This window comes from Dryobates pubescens, chromosome 30 (genome assembly GCF_014839835.1).
Source record: "Dryobates pubescens isolate bDryPub1 chromosome 30, bDryPub1.pri, whole genome shotgun sequence".
In the NCBI taxonomy this organism is placed as follows: Eukaryota; Metazoa; Chordata; class Aves; order Piciformes; family Picidae; genus Dryobates; species Dryobates pubescens.
The window spans coordinates 13,104,137-13,122,391 of record NC_071641.1 but is presented as its reverse complement, the minus strand read 5'-3'; the positions used below and the strand labels follow the sequence as shown (position 1 = coordinate 13,122,391).

At 53.5% G+C, this 18,255-nt stretch overlaps 1 protein-coding gene across 4 annotated transcripts in view; it reads left to right on the top strand.

The window, feature by feature from the left end:
* The window catches only part of MICU1 (mitochondrial calcium uptake 1), a 195,507-nt gene that overhangs the window by 132,257 nt on the left and 44,995 nt on the right, over positions 1–18,255 (top strand). For all 4 annotated transcript variants that reach the window (XM_054174645.1, XM_054174644.1, XM_054174646.1 and 1 more), the window contains one exon: positions 2,661–2,858. In XM_054174645.1, coding sequence (XP_054030620.1) covers positions 2,661–2,858 — 198 coding nt within the window. The remainder of the gene's footprint in view (positions 1–2,660; positions 2,859–18,255) is intronic.

The following is an 18,255-nucleotide window of genomic DNA, read 5'->3' as shown; positions in this document are numbered from 1 at the left end:
CAGCAGTGCTTGAAAGTGGGGAGACCCTGGCACAGGTTGGCCAAAGAGGTGGTAGATGCCACATCCCTTGAACCATTCCAGGTCAGGTTGGATGGGACCCTGAGCAGCCTGCTCTGGTTGAGGATAGCCCTGCTCAGTACAGAAGGCAAACATTAAAGGACCCTTCCTTCCCACCTAACCTAGTCTCTGATTTGATGATTCTGTGTTGGTTGGAGCTTCAGGAAGCCTGTGCTGTCAAGGCTGAGTGCTGCACTTCACATCAGGTGGCTTTTCCCCCCTCTCCTTTCACACACTTCTTGTCCTTAACCTGAAGCCTTCTGCTGCCTTGTTGAAAGAGATCAGATATCAATAAATGTTCATAAAGATCTGAGGGCTGGGTGTCAAGAGGGAGGGGACAGGCTCTGCTCAGTTGCACCCTGGCCTGAGAGGACATGGGGCAGTGGATAGCAACTGCAGCACAGGAGGTTCCACCTCAACATGAGGAGGAAATTCTCTACTATGAGGGTCATGGGGAACTGGAGCAGGCTGCCCAGAGAGGTGGTGGAGTCTTCTCTGGAGACTTTCCAGCCCCATCTGGATGCATTCCTGTGTGACCTGCCCTTAGTGGTCCTGTTTTGGCAAGGGGGATTGGACTTGATGAACTCTAGAGGTCCCTTCCAACCCCTGGCATTCTGTGATTCCATGACCTCAACCTTCACTCCAACCTCCTTTCAGGGAGTTGTAGAGAGCAATGAGGTCTCCCCTCAGCCTCCTTTCCTCCAGGCCAAACAACCCCAGTTCCCTCAGGTGATCCTCATCAGACCTTTTCTCCAGACCCTTCAGCTCTGTTGCAGATGCAGTCCAGGGAAGTGCATCATCTCCCCCTTCCCTGTTACTGTGTGACCTGCACTGTAATTCTATGGCCCTGCTCTGGCAGGGGCCTTGGACTTGATGATCTCCTGAGGTCCCTTCCAGCCCCTGACATCCTGTGATCCTGTGAACCCTGGCTTCTCACATCCCAGCAATAATTCAGATGAGTAGGTGCTGGAGAGGGGTGGTGAGATACTTGGGGATGGAGGGAGGAGACAAGTGTACACTTGGCTTGGCTGCCCTCTTAAATTAGCACAGAACCCTTCAAATAAGAAGCTGGTGGCTTTTTCAGGCTTGACACCCACAGCCCTAGGTCAGAGGAGCTTCCAGCCATGGCACAGAGCAGCAGGCAGCAAGGACAGGGTGCCTTTAGGTGAAAATCCCCTGGGTTTGTGCACAAGGGGATGTGAGCTGACTGAGGTTGGTGTCAGCTAACAAGGATGAGCAGTGAGGTAGGAGCTGGGAGGTCTAAAAGGCTTTTCCCTCCCCTGCAGTTGCCTTGGCTTCCTCTCCTCTCCTGACATTGCTGGGAGCAAGCTGCTCTCTGCTGAGCAGGTGTAGGGTCAGTGCTAGGACCCTGCAAATTGGGACTGTTAGCTCCTCTTTCAGTTTCAAACTGGGTGTGTTGTTTCTTGTTTAATTTTCAGCATTTCCTACTCCTCTGTCCTTAAAGAGGAGTGGAAAACCCCCACAAAGCCTGAGTTCAGCTGCATTCTTGAGCTGTGGCTTCTAAGAGTTATTCCAGGGGGAGTGAGGGAGGATCACAGAGTCCCAGCGTGGGTCACCCACAGCAGCTTGCCCAGGATCTCCAACATCTTCATCTCTGTGGGTGCCAGGGACAGTGGCACTGAGTGCACCCTCAGCAGGGTTGCTGATGACACCAAGCTGTGTGGTGCAGCAGACAGCTGGAGGGAAGGGATCCATCCAGAGGGACCTGGCTGGAGAGGAGGGCACAAGCCAACCTCAGGAGGTTCAACAAGACCAAGGGCAGGGTCCTGCAGCTGGCTCGGGGCAATCCCAGGCACAAATCCAGGCTGGGCAGGGACTGGCTGGAAAGCAGCCCTGAGGAGAGAGACTTGGGGGTGCTGGGGGAGGAGAAGCTCAATATGAGCCAGCAGGGAGCACTTGCAGCCCAGAAAGCAAACTGTATCCTGGGCTGCAGCAAGAGAAGTGTGGCCAGCAGGGCCAGGAAGGGGATTCTGCCCCCCTGCTCCACTCTGCTGAGACCCCACCTGGAGCACTGCCTCCAGGTCTGGAGCCCCTATTGCAAGAAGGATCTGGAGGGGCTGGAAGGTGTCCAGAGCAGGGCCATGAGGATGAGCAGAGGGCTGGAGCTGCTCTGCTATGGAGACAGACTGAGGGAGTTGGGGCTGTTCAGTCTGGAGAAGAGAAGGCTCTGAGGTGACCTCATTGTAACCTTCCAGGATCTGCAGGGGGCTACAGGAAAGCTGGGGAGGGACTTTTGAGGGTGTCAGGTAATAGGACTTGAGGGAATGGGAAATAAATAGAAATGGGTAGATTGAGATTGGCTGTGAGGAAGAAGTTGTTCCCCAGGAGGGTGGTGAGAGCCTGGCACAGGCTGCCCAGGGAGGTGGTGGCAGCCTCCTGCCTGGAGGTGTTTGCAGCCAGGCTGGAGGTGGCTGTGAGCAACCTGCTGCAGTGTGAGGTGTCCCTGGCCATGGCAGGGGGTTGGAGCTGGCTGAGCCTTGAGGTCCCTTCCAACCCTAGCAGTTGTATGACTCTCCTCAGTGCTGTTGCTTGGCTGCTGGCAGGCCCAGTGACGTTCCTGCTGCTGATCTCCTTACCTGCAGGTGCAGAGCATCATTCGCTCCCAGACCAGCATGGGCATGCGGCACAGGGACCGCTCCACCACCGGCAACACCCTCAAGACTGGCTTCAGCTCTGCACTCACAACCTACTTCTTTGGGGCAGATCTGAAGGGCAAGTTGACCATCTCCCACTTCCTGGAGTTCCAGCGCAAGCTGCAGCACGACATTCTGAAGCTGGAGGTTTGCCTTCTTGTTGTCTGGGGGGGAGAGCAGTGCAGCGTGCACCACGTCACACACAATTGTCAGGGCTGGAAGGGACCCCGAGGATCATCTAGCTCCAACCCCCTGCCTGTGGCAGGGAATACTTTCCACTAGATCAGAGTCTTTCCACCAGAGCCACATCCAACCTGGCTGCAAAAACCCCCCAGGGATGAGGCTGCCACCACCTCCCTGGGCAACCTGTGCCAGGCTCTCACCACCCTCCTGGGGAACAACTCCTTCCTAACATCTCCTCTGCTCTAGCTTGGATCCATTCCCTCTAGTCCTATCACTAAAAAGTCCCTCCCCAGCTTTCCTGTAGCCCCCTTCAGATCCTGGAAGGCCACCAGAAGGTCTCCTGGGAGCCTTCTCCTCTCCAGACTGAACAGCCCCAACTCTCTCAGTCTGTCTCCATAGCAGAGCAGCTCCAGCCCTCTGCTCATCCTCATGGCCCTTCTCTAGACACCTTCCAGCACCTCCAGATCCTTCCTGGCACAGAGGCTCCAGAACTGGCCCCAGAGCTCCAGCTGTGGTCTGAGCAGAGGGGCAGAATCCCCTCCCTGCCCTGCTGGCCACACTTCTCTTGCTGCAGCCCAGGACACAATTTGCTTTCTGGGCTGCAAGTGCTCACTAGTGGCTCATATTGAGCTTCTCATCCACCAGCATCCCCAAGGCCCTTTCATGCCCCATGATGTCCTTTCTGGAGGAAGTGCAGGAGTGTGGGAAGGGTTCAGAGGGAACTGCTACAGCTGCAGCTCAAAGCACTGATGAATCAGATCTGCTGTTAAATCTCTGATGAGCCTTGTGGTGCCTGTGGCACTCCCTGGGAACATCTCCAGCACGTCAGGAGCTGCTCTTGCAGAGCTGCAGCAGCAAGCACATCCTGAGTGTGTGTGCCTGTGTGTGGTGCTTGCCTTGGTGCTTGACACTTCCACTGAAGATGCTTTAGGGGGAAAAAACCCAAATACAGAGGTTGTGAGTGGTCTGTTGCTGCCTTACTGAGGAAGGTTTGCCCTCATCCTTATGACTGAGCTGTTTCCTGAAGGACAGGAGTTTAGTTTTAATTTAATTTCTCCTGATTTCAGTCAATTGTGCATCTTCCTATTGCATGCTAGTTGTCATTGCAGCAACTTAACCTTGCACTGTCCTCAATTCAAAGCTATAGATGTCTTGGTAAGTTAAGATCATGGACACATCATAGAATCAAGAAGGTTGGAAAAGACCTCAAAGATCATCAGGTCCAACCTGTCACCCAACACCTCATGACTGCTAACCCATGGCACCAAGTGCCACATCCAGTCCCCTCTGGAACACCTCCAGGGATGGGGACTCCACCACCTCCCTGGGCAGCACATTCCAACAGCTAACAGCTCTCTCTGGAAAGAACTTTCTCCTCACCTCCAGCCTAAACTACCCCTGGCACAGCTTGAGACTGTGTCCTCTTGTTACATAGAATACATAGAATACATAGAATAAACCAGGTTGGAAGAGACCTTCAAGATCATCGCGTCCAACCCATCAACCAATCCAACACCGCCCAAGCAACTAACCCACGGCACCAAGCACCCCGTCAAGTCTTCTCCTAAAAACCTCCAGTGATGGCGACTCCACCACCTCCCCAGGCAGCCCATTCCAATGGGCAATCACTCTTTCTGTATAGAACTTTTTTCTAACATCCAGCCTGAATCTCCCCTGGCGCAGCCTGAGACTGTGTCCTCTTGTTCTGGTACTGCTTGCCTGGGAGAAGAGACCAACCTCCGTCTGTCTACAACCTCCCTTCAGGTAGTTGTAGAGAGTAATAAGGTCACCCCTGAGTCTCCTCTTCTCCAGGCTAAGCAACCCCAGCTCCCTCAGCCTCTCCTCGTAGGGCTTATGTTCCAAACCCCTCACCAACTTTGTTGCTCTTCTCTGGACTCGTTCCAGCAAGTCAACCTCCTTCCTAAACTGAGGGGCCCAGAACTGGACACAGGACTCGAGGTGCGGCCTAACCAGTGCAGTGTACAGGGGCAGAATGACCTCCCTGCTCCTGCTGGCCACACTGTTCCTGATGCAGGCCAGGATGCCATTGGCCCTCTTAGCTGCCTGGGCACACTGCAGGCTCATGTTCAGTCTACCGTCGACCAGCACCCCCAGGTCCCTCTCTGCCTGGCTGCTCTCAGCCACTCTGACCCCAGCCTGTAGCTCTGCATGGGGTTGCTGTGGCCAATGTGCAGAACCTGGCACTTGGATGTGTTCAATCTCATGCCCTTGGCCTCTGCCCATCTGCCCAGCCTGTCGAGGTCCCTCTGCAGAGCCTCTCTACCCTCCAGCAGATCAACTCCTGCCCCCAGCTTGGTGTCGTCAGCAAATTTACTGCTGATGGACTCGATGCCCTCGTCCAGATCATCAATAAAGATGTTAAAGAGCAAGGGGCCCAGTACTGATCCCTGGGGCACACCACTGGTGCCTGGCTGCCAGCTGGATGTGGCACCATTCACCACCACTCTCTGGGCTCGGCCCTCCAGCCAGTTCCTAACCCATCTCAGTGTGCTCCCATCCAAGCCATGGGCTGACAGCTTGGCCAGGAGTTTGCTGTGGGGGATGGTGTCAAAGGCCTTGCTGAGGTCCAGGTAGACTACATCCACAGCCTGTCCCACATCCACCAGGCGGGTCACCTGATCATAGAAGGAGATCAGGTTGGTCAGGCAGGACCTGCCCTTCCTAAACCCATGCTGGCTGGGCCTGATCCCTTGGCCATCCTCTAAGTGTTGTGTGATTGCACTCAGGATGACCTGCTCCATAATCTTTCCTGGCACTGAGGTCAGGCTGACAGGCCTGTAATTCCCTGGCTCATCCAACCGGCCCTTCTTGTGGATGGGCACCACGTTGGCCAGCTTCCAGTCAGCTGGGATCTCTCCAGTGAGCCAGGACTGCTGAAAAATGATGGAGAGTGGCTTGGCCAGCTCATCTGACAGCTCTCTCAGCACCCTGGGATGGATCCCATCTGGTCCCATGGGGTCCAAGCTGCTGAGGAGAGCTCCTATCACTTGCTCATGGAACACAGGGAAACCATGCAGCTCCCTGGCTCCCTCTGCCAGTTCTGCAGGCCAGCTGTCTGGTAGACGTTCTTTCCCGCTAGTAAAAATTGAGGCAAAGAAGGTGTTAAGTACCTCTGCCTTTTCCTCATCCTGTGTTACAACATTTCCTTCCATGTCAACCAAGGAGTGGAGGTTGTCCCTGCCCTTCCTCTTGCTATTAATATATTTATAGAAGGACTTTTTGTTGTCCTTCACATCAGAGGCCAGTTTAAGTTCCAAATATGCTTTTGCCTCCCTAATTTTCCTCCTACATGCCCTAGCAACCTCTTTAAACATTCCATGGGTTGCCTCACCTTTCTTCCAAAGATTATACACCCTCTTCTTTTCCCTTAGTTCAATTAAAAGTTCATTACACAGCCAGGCTGGCCGTCTGCCCCGGCGGCTCCTCTTCCGGCACATTGGCACAGCCTGCTCCTGAGCCTTCATCAGCTCTTTCTTGAAGCAGGTCCAGCCCTCCTGGACCCCTTTATTTTTAAGGGCTTTCTCCCAAGGAACCCTCTGAATTATTTCCTTGAGCAACCTGAAGTCCGCCCTCCGGCAGTCCAGAGTGGAGGTCTTCTTGCTGCCCCTCTTAGTTTGACCAAATACCGAAAATTCTATTATCTCGTGGTCACTGGCCCCTAAACAGCCTCCGACCACCACATCCCCACCAGCCCTTCCCTGGTGGTGAAGAGGAGGTCAAGCAAAGCCTTGCCCCTGGTAGGCTCACGCAGCACCTGGGATAAGAAGCTGTCCTCCATGCAGTCTAAGAACCTCCTAGACTGCCTCCTCTCTGCTGTGTTGAGATCCCAGCAGATGTCAGGCAGGTTGAAGTCGCCCATAAGGACAAGGTTCTGGTGCTGCTTGCCTGGGAGAAGAGACCAACCCCCACCTGGCTACAACCTCCCTTCAGGGAGTTGGAGAGAGCAAGAAGGTCTCCCCTGAGCCTCCTCTTCTGCAGGCTAAGCAACCCCAGCTCCCTCAGCCTCTCCTCACAGGGCTGTGCTCAAGGCCTCTCCCCAGCTTTGTTGCCCTTCTCTGGACACCTTCAAGTCTCTCAATGTCCTTCTTAAACTGAGGGGCCCAGAACTGGACACAGGACTGAAGGTGCAGCCTAAGCAGGTGCTTCCTGACGCAGCTGTTAAGTGAGCCTACCAGGGGACAGGCTCTGCTTGACTTGCTGCTCTCCAATAGGGAAGGGCTAGTGGGAGATGTGACCGTGGGAGGCTGCCTAGGGTGCAGTGACCACGAGATAGTGAAGTTTTCAATATGCAGGGAGATAGGGAGGAGTACCAACAGAACCTTCACCTTGGACTTCCGGAGGGCAAACTTCAGCCTCTTTAAGAAACTTATTTGTAAAGTTCCCTGGGTACCAACCCTCATGAACCGAGGGGTCCAGGAGGGTTGGACCTACTTCAAACAGGAGCTCTTGAAGGCACAGGAACTGGCGGTCCCCATGTGCCGAAAGATGAGCCGGCGGGGAAGGCGACCGGCCTGGATGAGCAAGCAGCTCCTGGAGGATTTAAGGGAAAAAAAGAGGCTGTATCACCTTTGGAAGGAGGGGAAGGCTTCTCGAGGTATGTTTAAGGAAGTGGTTAGATTATGTAGGAATAAAATTAGAGAGGCAAAGGCCCAGTTGGAACTGAAGCTGGCCACCTCTGTGAAAGATAATAAAAGCAATTTTACAAATATATCAATGCTAAAAAGAAGGGCAAGAAGAACCTCCACTCCTTACTGGACCTGGAGGGGAACATGGTGACCAAAGACGAGGAAAAGGCTGAGGTCCTGAACGCCTTCTTTGCCTCAATGTTTAACAGCAAGGTAGGAGTCCAGGATGAGTGGCCTCCTGAGCTGGGTAATAGGGTCGGGGAGCAGTGTAATGCCCCAGAAATCCATGAGGAATTAGTCCGGGACCTGCTGAGCCACTTGGACACCCATAAGTCCATGGGACCGGATGGGATCCATCCTAGGGTGCTGAGAGAGCTGGCAGATGAGCTGGCCAAGCCGCTCTCCATCATTTTCCTCCAGTCCTGGCTCACTGGGGAGGTCCCAGGTGACTGGAAACTGGCCAATGTGGTCCCCATCCACAAGAAGGGACGGATGGAGGAACCTGGAAACTACAGACCAGTCAGCCTGACCTCAGTGCCAGGGAAAGTGATGGAGCAGATTATCCTGGCGGCAATAACTGCGCACCTGAAGGATGGCCAAGGGCTCAGGTCCAGCCAACATGGATTTAGGAAGGGCAGGTCCTGCCTCTCCAACCTGATCTCCTTCTATGATCAGGTGACCCGTCTGGTGGATGTGGGGAGGCCTGTGGATGTAGTCTATCTGGACTTCAGCAAGGCCTTTGACACCGTCCCCCACAGTAAACTGCTGGCTAAGCTGTCAGCTCGTGGTTTGGACCACAACACTCTGTGCTGGGTTAGGAACTGGCTGGAGGGCCGAGCCCAGAGAGTGGTGGTGAATGGTGCCACATCCGGCTGGCGGCCAGTCACCAGTGGCGTCCCCCAGGGATCAGTGCTGGGCCCCATCCTCTTTAACATCTTCATTGATGATCTGGATGAGGGGGTTGAGTCAGTCATCAGCAAGTTTGCAGATGACACCAAGTTGGGAACAGATGTTAGTCAGTTAGAGGGTAGAAAGGCTCTGCAGAGGGACCTTGACCGACTGGACAGATGGGCAGAGTCCAATGGGATGGCATTTAATAAGTCTAAGTGCCGGGTGCTGCACTTTGGCCACGGCAACCCCATGCAGAGCTACAGGCTGGGGTCAGAGTGGCTGGAGAGCTGCCAAACGGAGAGGGACCTGGGGGTGCTGATTGACACCCGCCTAAACATGAGCCAGCAGTGTGCCCAGGTGGCCAAGAAGGCCAATGGCATCCTGGCCTGTATTAGGAATAGTGTGGCCAGCAGGAGCAGGGAGGTCATTGTGCCCCTGTACTCTGCATTGGTTAGGCCACACCTTGAGTACTGTGTCCAGTTCTGGGCCCCTCAGTTTAGGAAGGACATCGAGACACTTGAACGTGTCCAGAGAAGGGCAACAAGGCTGGTGAGAGGCCTTGAGCACAAGCCCTATGAGGAGAGGCTGAGGGAGCTGGGATTGTTTAGCCTGGAGAAGAGAAGGATCAGAGGCGACCTCATTGCCCTCTACAACTACCTGAAGGGTGGTTGTAGCCAGGTGGGGGTAGGTCTCTTCTCCCAGGCAACCAGCACCAGAACAAGGGGACACAGTCTCAAGTTGTGTCAGGGGAGGTTTAGACTCGAGGTGAGGAAAAAGTTCTTCACTGAGCGAGTCGTTCGTCATTGGAATGGGCTGCCCAGGGAGGTGGTGGAGTCGCCGTCCCTGGAGGTGTTCAAGGGGAGATTGGACGTGGCGCTTGGTGCTATGATCTAGTTGTGAGGTCTGTTGGAACAGGTTGGACTTGATGATCCTTGGGGTCTCTTCCAACCTTAGTTACTGTGATACTGTGATACTGTGATAAGCAGTGCAGAGTCCAGGGGCACAATGGCCTCCCTGCTCCTGCTGGCCACGCTATTTCTGCTGCAGGCCAGGATGCCATTGGCTTTCCTGGCCACCTGGGCACACTGCTGGCTCCTGTTCAGCTGGCTGTCATCATTACTGCGTTGCTGACAGCAGCTCTGAGCACAGTCCCCTGCTGTGCTTAGCAGTTTTGCTACTCATATTAACTGAGAATGTGACCTATGCCAAGGGAACAGTTCTGCCCAACTTAATTGTTTTTCCTGAGTTCATTGCCCTGGGAGGTGGTGGAATCATTGCCCTGGGAGGTGGTGGAATCATTGCCCTGGGAGGTGGTGGAATCATTGCCCAGGGAGGTGGTGGAATCATTGCCCTGGGAGGTGGTGGAATCATTGCCCAGGGAGGTGGTGGAATCATTGCCCTGGGAGGTGGTGGAATCATTGCCCTGGGAGGTGGTGGAATCATTGCCCTGGGAGGTGGTGGAGTCATTGCCCTGGGAGGTGGTGGAATCATTGCCCAGGGAGGTGGTGGAGTCATTGCCCTGGGAGGTGGTGGAGTCATTGCCCAGGGAGGTGGTGGAATCATTGCCCAGGGAGGTGGTGGAATCATTGCCCTGGGAGGTGGTGGAATCATTGCCCAGGGAGGTGGTGGAATCATTGCCCTGGGAGGTGGTGGAATCATTGCCCTGGGAGGTGGTGGAATCATTGCCCTGGGAGGTGGTGGAATCATTGCCCTGGGAGGTGGTGGAATCATTGCCCAGGGAGGTGGTGGAATCATTGCCCAGGGAGGTGGTGGAATCATTGCCCTGGGAGGTGGTGGAATCATTGCCCTGGGAGGTGGTGGAATCATTGCCCTGGGAGGTGGTGGAATCACCATCCCTGGAGGTGTTTAGAAATGAGTAGCTCTGGCACTGTGTGACATGTTCTAGTGGTCATGGTGGTGTTGGGTAGAAGGTTGCACTTGATCTTGGAGGTCACAGATTCACAGGTTGGAGCAAACCCTGGGGATCACCAAGTCCAACCAATAACTCTACTCTGCAAGGGTCACCCCTAAACCATATCCCTAAGGACCACATTCAAACCACTTTTAAACACATCCAGGGCTGGTGACTCCACCACCTCCCTGGGCAGCACATTCCAGTGCCTGAGCACTCTTGCCATGAAAAAATTGTTCCTAGTGTCCAGTCTAAACCTACTCAGTTGGAGCTTGAGGCCATTCCCTCTTGTTCTGTCACTAATTACCTGTGAGAAGAGATCAGCAGCAGCCTCTCCACAATGTCCTTTCAGGTGGTTGTAGGGAGCCAGGAGGTCTCCCCTCAGCCTCCTCTTTTTCAGACTAACCAGCCCCAGCTCCTTCAGTTGCTCTTCAGAAGTCTTTTCCAGCCTTAATGATTCTGAGATACTGACTTTGATAACCCTTGCTTCACTGAAAGTGTTCTCAGACACTGGAACAGGCTCCCCAGGGAACTGTTTGAATCCCCACCCCTGGGGGTGTTCCAGACAGGCAGAGATGTGGTGCCATGGCTTAGCACCAGCCCTGGTAGAGCCACAGGATGGTTGGACTTGATGATCTTGAAGTCCTTTTCCACCCAAAAGCATTCTCTGATTGCAGGGCACCTGGTTTTTCTGTCCATCCTTCTCCTTGATTTGAGCAGTGCAGGCCTATTTTTGTGCTCAAGTGTTATGCAATGTGGCCTCTCCTCTTGTGCATTTCTCTCTCTTGACATGATGTCCCACCTGCTCTCCCTGCTTCACACTTGATGTGTTTGTTCACAGCTGAGTGGCTTTTCACACAAGCTTTGACAGGGAGTGTTCTGATGAACTCAGACACTTAAACCTGGGAACTCAGAGACAGCCCTCAGGTATTTACCTTGACCCCTGCAAGTCAGAAGAGCCTGAGAAGTGGCACTAGGAAATCCTGGAGTGCACAGAATCAAGTATCTTGAGGTTCAGTAGGGATCCTGCATCTGGGCAGGAGGAACAGCAGGCACCAGGACAGGTCAGGGGATGCCCTGCTGGAAAGCAGCTCCATGGAGAAAGACCTTGGAGTGCTGGTGGACAGCAAGCTCTGCAAGGGACAGCAATGTGCCCTGGTGGTCAGGAGAGCCAATGGGGTCCTGGGGTGAATCAAGAAAAGTGTGGCCAGCAGGGCTTAGGGAGGTTCTGCTCCTCCTCTGCTCTGCCCTGCTGAGACCACAGCTGAAATACTGTGGCCAGTTTTAGGCTGCCCAGCTCAGGAGAGACAGAGACCTGCTGGAGAGAATGCAACTGAGAACTGCAATGGTGGCTGAAGGCCTTGAGCATCTCTCTGTGAAGAAGGACTGAGAGCCCTGGGGCTGTTTAGTCTGGAGAAGGCTGAGAGGGAATCTTATCAGTGTCTATCAATATCTGAGGGATGGGTGTCAGGATGAGGGGGCCAGACTCGTTTTGTTGGTGCCCAGTGGTAGGGCAAAGAACAATGGATACAAGCTGGAACTCAGGAGGTTCCACCTCAACATGAGGAGAGACTTCTTTCCTGTGAGGGTGACAGAGCCCTGGAGCCGGCTGCCCAGAGAGCTTGTGGAGTCTCCTTCTCTGGAGACATTCAAAACCTGCCAGGTGCATTGCTGTGTGGCCTGCCCTAGGTGATCCTGCTTTGGCAGGGGGTTGGACCCAGTGACATCTGGAGGCCCCTTCCAACCCCTAACATTCTGTGATTCTGTGAAGTAACTCAGGGAGGTGACTTTGAACAGCTTGGTCTATGTGTCTGTGTCCTGAGCCTGTGAGCACAGTGATGCTTCATGAGCCTCATGCTCAGCTGCCCATGCAGATCATCTCTGCATCCTTCTGTGGGTGTGCCAGGTGTTACCAGTGGACAGGGAGCAGAAAAGAGCTGGTGGCAGATCTGCCAGGGGCTCAGCTGTACCCTCATCCACTCCCCCTTGGCTGGCTGGGCAAGATCAGGAGATACTCTGCAACTGGGATGCTAACCTGCAAGCCAGTTTTGTGCCTGCTCAGTGTCTGAGCTCCTCTCTGAGCAGGCCTGAGGAATATCTCCTGGGGCTGGTGCAGCCCCTGCGTGCCACAGTGCCTGTTCTCAAGCTGGGGGGCTTGCTTTCTCTCTTCCAAAAGAAAGCTACTTGAAGACCTTTCTCAAAGCTGTTTTCCCTTTGGCTCAGGGTCCAGGCATGCCTGCAACTGATACCCTGGAGAGCTGTTTTCTTCTGCTGACTCTGAAGGTGGAACAAGAGTTTTGACCATCTGAAGCCACTTTCCTCTTGCTGATTGTGTTTCCTTTTGTGTCCTTACCAAAGCATTCTTGCAGAGCTCTTGTTGTGGTTGAGCAGAAGCTTTCTCAGAGCAATTAGCTCAGACAGAGCCCTGAGCATTTCAGTGCTCCTCATGGGTGAAGGCCTGGCAGCATGTTGAAGCAGCCATGCCCTGCTGTTTTCTTCTCTTCTGCCTGTTTTTTACTGGCTGAAAGTCCATTTCCCATCATCTTATGGGAACTCAGCAATCAGCTCAGTCGTGGGGAGGAGAAGGATGAGCTTGAAAGTAAGCACAGCCTGAGGAACAGGAGAAGCTTTTAACAGCTTATTGCAACTCTCTGTGGTTTGGCTGCTTTGAGGAAGCCATCACCTCCTTGTTGCACGTTGGGGGGCCCCAGCTTAGCTCAGGCTGAGCCTTGGGACCAGCTCACCAAACAGGGCAAGCTGCCAGCAAAGTCCTCACTGTTTTCTTACCATCTTCCTGCTGCCTTGCATTTGTGCCTGTGGGAAGACTTTCTTCTTGTCACATAGGGTGACAAACACTGACAAGTCTGGACAGGCTCTGCAGCTGCAGTGTGTCCTGGTAGGACAGTCACAGAGTCACAGAATGTTAGAGGTTGGAGGGGACCTCTAGAGATCATCAATCCAACCCCTTGCCAGAGCAGGATCACCTAGGGCAGGTCACACAGGAACACAGCCACATCTTGAAAGTCTCCAGAGCAGGAGACTGCACAACCTCTCTGGGCAGCCTGCTCCAGGCCTCCAGCAGTCTCACAACACAGAATTTTCTCCTCATGTTGAGGTGGAACTTCCTGGGTTCCAGTCTGTGCCCATTGCCCCTCATCCAGGACACCACTGAAAAGAGCCTAGCACCTTCTTGACACCCACCTTCAGGTATTTGTAACCATCAATAAAGTCTCCTCCAGCCCCAGGGCTCTCAGGCCTTTTCTCCTCACACAGATGTTCCAGTCCCTTCATCATCCTCATAGCCTGCTCTGGACTCTCACCAGTAATTCCCTGTCTCTCTTGAGCTGGGAGGCCAGAGCTGGACAGCTGTGGCCTCACCACAGCAGAGCAGATAGAGAGGAGAACCTTGCTTGCCCTGCTGACCACTCTGCTCTTCATGTCCCCCAGGACACCCTCATCATCATTTACTGGTTGGAGTCTGACAGAAAGGCTGCTCCTGAGCACTCAGAGGCAAGGTGAGAGAGCCCAAGAAGCTCTTTGGCCAACATTCCAGTGGTGCCAGCACAGGGAGTAAGGACATGGTTGAAGTTAACAGACAAAAGCCACTTCTCTTTTTGTTGATGCTCTTCTTTTGAGTGAAAGTACTTTGCAAGTGAGTGCTTGACATGACTGTTTGTGCTATTTCTGCTTCTTCCTGTCTGTCCTAGATGCTGCTGTATCCTTGGTGGTCCAAGAGGAGTCCCAGCAGCTCGTGGGGCTCTTCCAACCTACATTTGGGTTTTTTCCCCTGTGGTTCTGTGAGTGCTTGTGGAAAAGATCTGTCAGCCCTTTGTTCTCCACATCTGTGTCACCTCTGAAAGGCGACCCCAAGCCTGCTGACAGCAGTGATTTCATCTCCATATTTAGGCTTGTTTCAGTTCCCCAGGTCTCTTTCTGCCAGCAGTGAGCTCTTTGCCTGTGGTGTAAGGCCTTAGGAAAGAATGAATTTGCCAGGCTGCCTGCAGTGGGCTTTCTCTAGCACATTGTTTCCCTGACAGCTCTCTGGGAGGGCATTTGTTCCCAGCTGAGGTGGTGAAGCAGGTTCTAATCCAGCCCTGCACCTCGTGGGTGGGGGGCTGTCCTCCTGGTGGGAGGTGCCATTGCTGGATGTGGTTTATGGGCATGGTGGTGCTGGGGTGAGGGTTTGACTTGATAATCTTAGAGGGCTTTTCCAGCCACAATGAGTCCATAATTCTCTGTTGTGCTTCACAGCTTTGGGCAAACCCCCTTCTCAGTCTGGTGTGATCTGGGGGTCTGCACTTTGAGGGAGAGGGATGCAGCTTCCTGTGGAGGAGCTCACCAGGCAGATTGAACAACCCCATGCAGAGCTACAGGCTGGGGTCAGAGTGGCTGAGAGCAGCCAGGCAGAGAGGGACCTGAGGGTGCTGGTCGATGGTAGGCTGAACATGAGCCTGTAGTGTGCCCAGGCAGCTAAGAGGGCCAATGGCATCCTGGCCTGCATCAGGAACAGTGTGGCCAGCAGGAGCAGGGAGGTCATTGTGCCCCTGGACTCAGCACTGGTTAGGCCACACCTTGAGTCCTGTGTCCAGTTCTGGGCCCCTCAGGTCAGGAAAGAGGTTGAGCTGCTGGAAGGTGTCCAGAGAAGGGCAACAAAGCTGGGGAGGGGCTTGGAACATAAGCCCTACAAGGAGAGGCTGAGGGAGCTGGGGTTGCTTAGCCTGGAGAAGAGGAGACTCAGGGGTGACCTTATTACTCTCTACAACTACCTGAAGGGAGGTTGTAGCCAGGTGGGGGTTGGTCTCTTCTCCCAGGCGGCCAGTACCAGAACAAGAGGACACAGTCTCAGGCTGCGCCAGGGGAGGTTCAGGCTGGATGTTAGGAAGAAGTTCTATACAGAGAGAGTGATTGCACATTGGAATGGGCTGCCTGGGGAGGTGGTGGAGTCACCATCACTGGAGGTGTTCAGGAGGAGACTTGATGGGGTGCTTGGTGCCATGGGTTAGTTGTTTAGGTTGTGTTGGATTGGTTGATGGGTTGGACACCATGATCTTGAAGGTCTCTTCCAACCTGGTTTATTCTGTGTATTCTATTCTATGTATTCTAAGAGTCAGATGCTTGTACAGCTATCTGTCCTTGTGTTTCAACACAGAGCTTTGCACACTGCTCTTTACCCAAGGATTAAGGATGCCCCAGCAGTAATCCCTTCCAAGCAAGAGCTCTTCCAAACACTAGGGCAGCCAAAGGGGATGCTGTGAGAATGGGGCAAAGGTGCCAGAGGTTATTGCTGTCATCCAGAAACCTGCTGCTTTCATGTGTCAGCTCTGTGACAGGTGATGTGAGAGGTGGTCTCCTTTACCCTGGAAACTCCTGTTTCCATGATCAGTGCTGATATGATTGCTGCCTGGTTTGGTTTGATTGGAAAGGGCTGATGGGTGCTCTTCCATCAGCCTGTGACTTCCTACAGAGTCATGGAATGGTTTAGGTTGAAAGGGACATTAAAGATCATCTAGTCCCAGCCCCCCTGCCATGGGCAGGGATATCTTTCACCAGCCCAGGTTGCTCAGGGCCTCATCCAACCTGGCCTTGAACACCTCCTGGGAGGGGGCATCCTCAGCCTCCCTGGGCAGCCTGTGCCGGTGTCTCACCACCCTCACTGGAAAGAATTTCTTCCTAATCTCCAGTCTAAATCTACCCTCTTCCAGCTTCAGTCCACTGCCCCTCATCCTGTCACTACAAGCCCTTATAAGAAGTTCCTCCCCAGATTTCTAGTAACCCCACTGAGGTTCTGGAAGACCACTGCAAGGTCTCCTCAGAGCCTTCTCTTTTCCATGCTGAGCAGCCCCAGCTCTCTCAGCCTGTCCCCACAGGGGAGGTTTTCCAGCCCTCTGATCATCTTTGTGGCCTCCTCTGGACCTGCTCCAGCAGTTTGATGTGCCTCTTATGCTGGGGACACCAGAATTGAATGCAGTACTGCAGGTGGGGTCTCAGGAGCTGAGCAGAGGTGGAGATTCATCTCCCTTGTCACAATTCTTTTGATGCATCCCAAATGAAGATCACTGAGTTCAACCATTCTCTACCAAGGCTGGTGCTATACAGCATCCCTCAGCACCACATCTCTGCCTCTTTTAAACATCTCCAAAGGAGGGGGAACCAACCAGCTCCCTGGGAGGTCTGTTCCAGTGTTTGAGAACCTTCTCAGTGAAGAAGTTTCTCCTAATGTCCAAGCTAAACTTTCTCTGGTGCAAGCTGAGGCTGTTTCTGCCTTTGTCTTTTGGATCCAAGCCCTCTCTTCACAACTGTTCTGGTTTCAGAGGTCATTTCTAATGCTGTACAATCTGGTCTGGGGGGAAATTTCAGTCTGTTAGTGCCATCCTGTTCTGAGTCCCACTGCTGGGGTGGTTGGTATCTGAGTTATAGAATCAGTCAGGGATGGAGGGGACCACAAGGATCATCTAGTTCCAACCCCCCTGCCAGGGGCAGGGACACCCCACACTAGATCAGGCTGGCCAGAGCCTCATCCAGCCTGGGCTTAAACACCTCCAGGGATGGGGCCTCAACCACCTCCCTGGACAACCCAAAACCATCAGTAACCAGGGGTGGGAGGGAGGCAGTTCAGGCTATCAGTGGCTGCAGTGAGAAGGAACAGGTAAAGCACAGAAGTGGAGCAAGAAGAGGAACATTAACCACCTCAACATACAACTTAAAACCAACCCTTTTTAGGCATCCAAAATGAAACCCAGAGCAGCTTGGCTTTTGTTTGTGTTCTGGTGTGTTGCCTAGGAGCTGCTTCTCTGCTGAGACAACCAAATGTGTGCTTATGGACTGCCTGTGCAGCAGGAGGCCAAATCCATGAAGCTGAGAGACGTGGGGGGTGGCAATGGGGGCCCAGATATGTTTAGCAAGAGGAAAGCTCCTGCAGTAATCCTCTGCTGCCCAGTTGCCTCCTCCTGCATTTCCATAGCAGGTTCAGGTTGAACCTCTTTTTCATGGTCAACCCCAGCTGGCAGAAGCAGCTTGGAAATTAAGGGGGCAGCAGGTGAGGTTGTCTTGGAGATCAGAGTCTGAGAGCACGTGCTCAGGGGCTGTGTCACTGTTGTCAGCCTCTGACTCTAGCTCCAAGGTGTGCTGCTAACCAGCAGCCTCAGCTCTGGAAGAGAAGAAGAATTCTTCCCCCACAAAGCCCTTACTAGAGTCAAAGCCTTCATGGATTAACTGCCAAGAAGGTGGTCAGGTTTATTGCCACAAATCCACCTTCCATCTCCCTCTTCTGTGCTGAATGTATTTGAAGTGTGAGGGACTAGAAACGATGCTGATGGCCATGACCTTGTGATGGACAGCCATGAAGGTGGGGTGGGGGGCAGAACTGGGTGATGTCTCCAGTTAAAAATTGGAATGTAGGATCATTTGGGTTGGAGGAGACCTTAAAGATCATCTGGTTTCAACCTCCCCTTGCCATGGGGACCAGGTTGCCCATTGCCCTGCCCAGCATGGCCTGGAACATTTCCAGAGAGGGAGCATCCACAGCCTCCCTGGACAGCCTCTTCCAGTGTCTCACCACCCTCTCTGGAAAGAATTTCTTCCTAATCTCCAGTCTGAATCTGCCCCCTTCAAGCTTCAACCCATTGCCCTTCCTCCTGTTACTATAAGCCCTTGTCAAAAACCCATCCCCACCTTCCTTGTAGGTTTCCATCATCTAACCACCATAGATAGCTGCTGAGCCTGGAGAAGAGCAGCCTGAGAGGGCATCTGATCAATGCTCAGCAAGAGCTGAAGGGCAAAGCTCAAGAGGATGGGGCCAGACTTTTTTCAGCAGTGCTCAGCCACAGGACAAGAGGCAATAGGCACAAATTGGAACCCAGGAGGTTCCATCTGAACAGGAGTTGAAGCTTCTTTGCTGTGTGGGTGCTGGAGC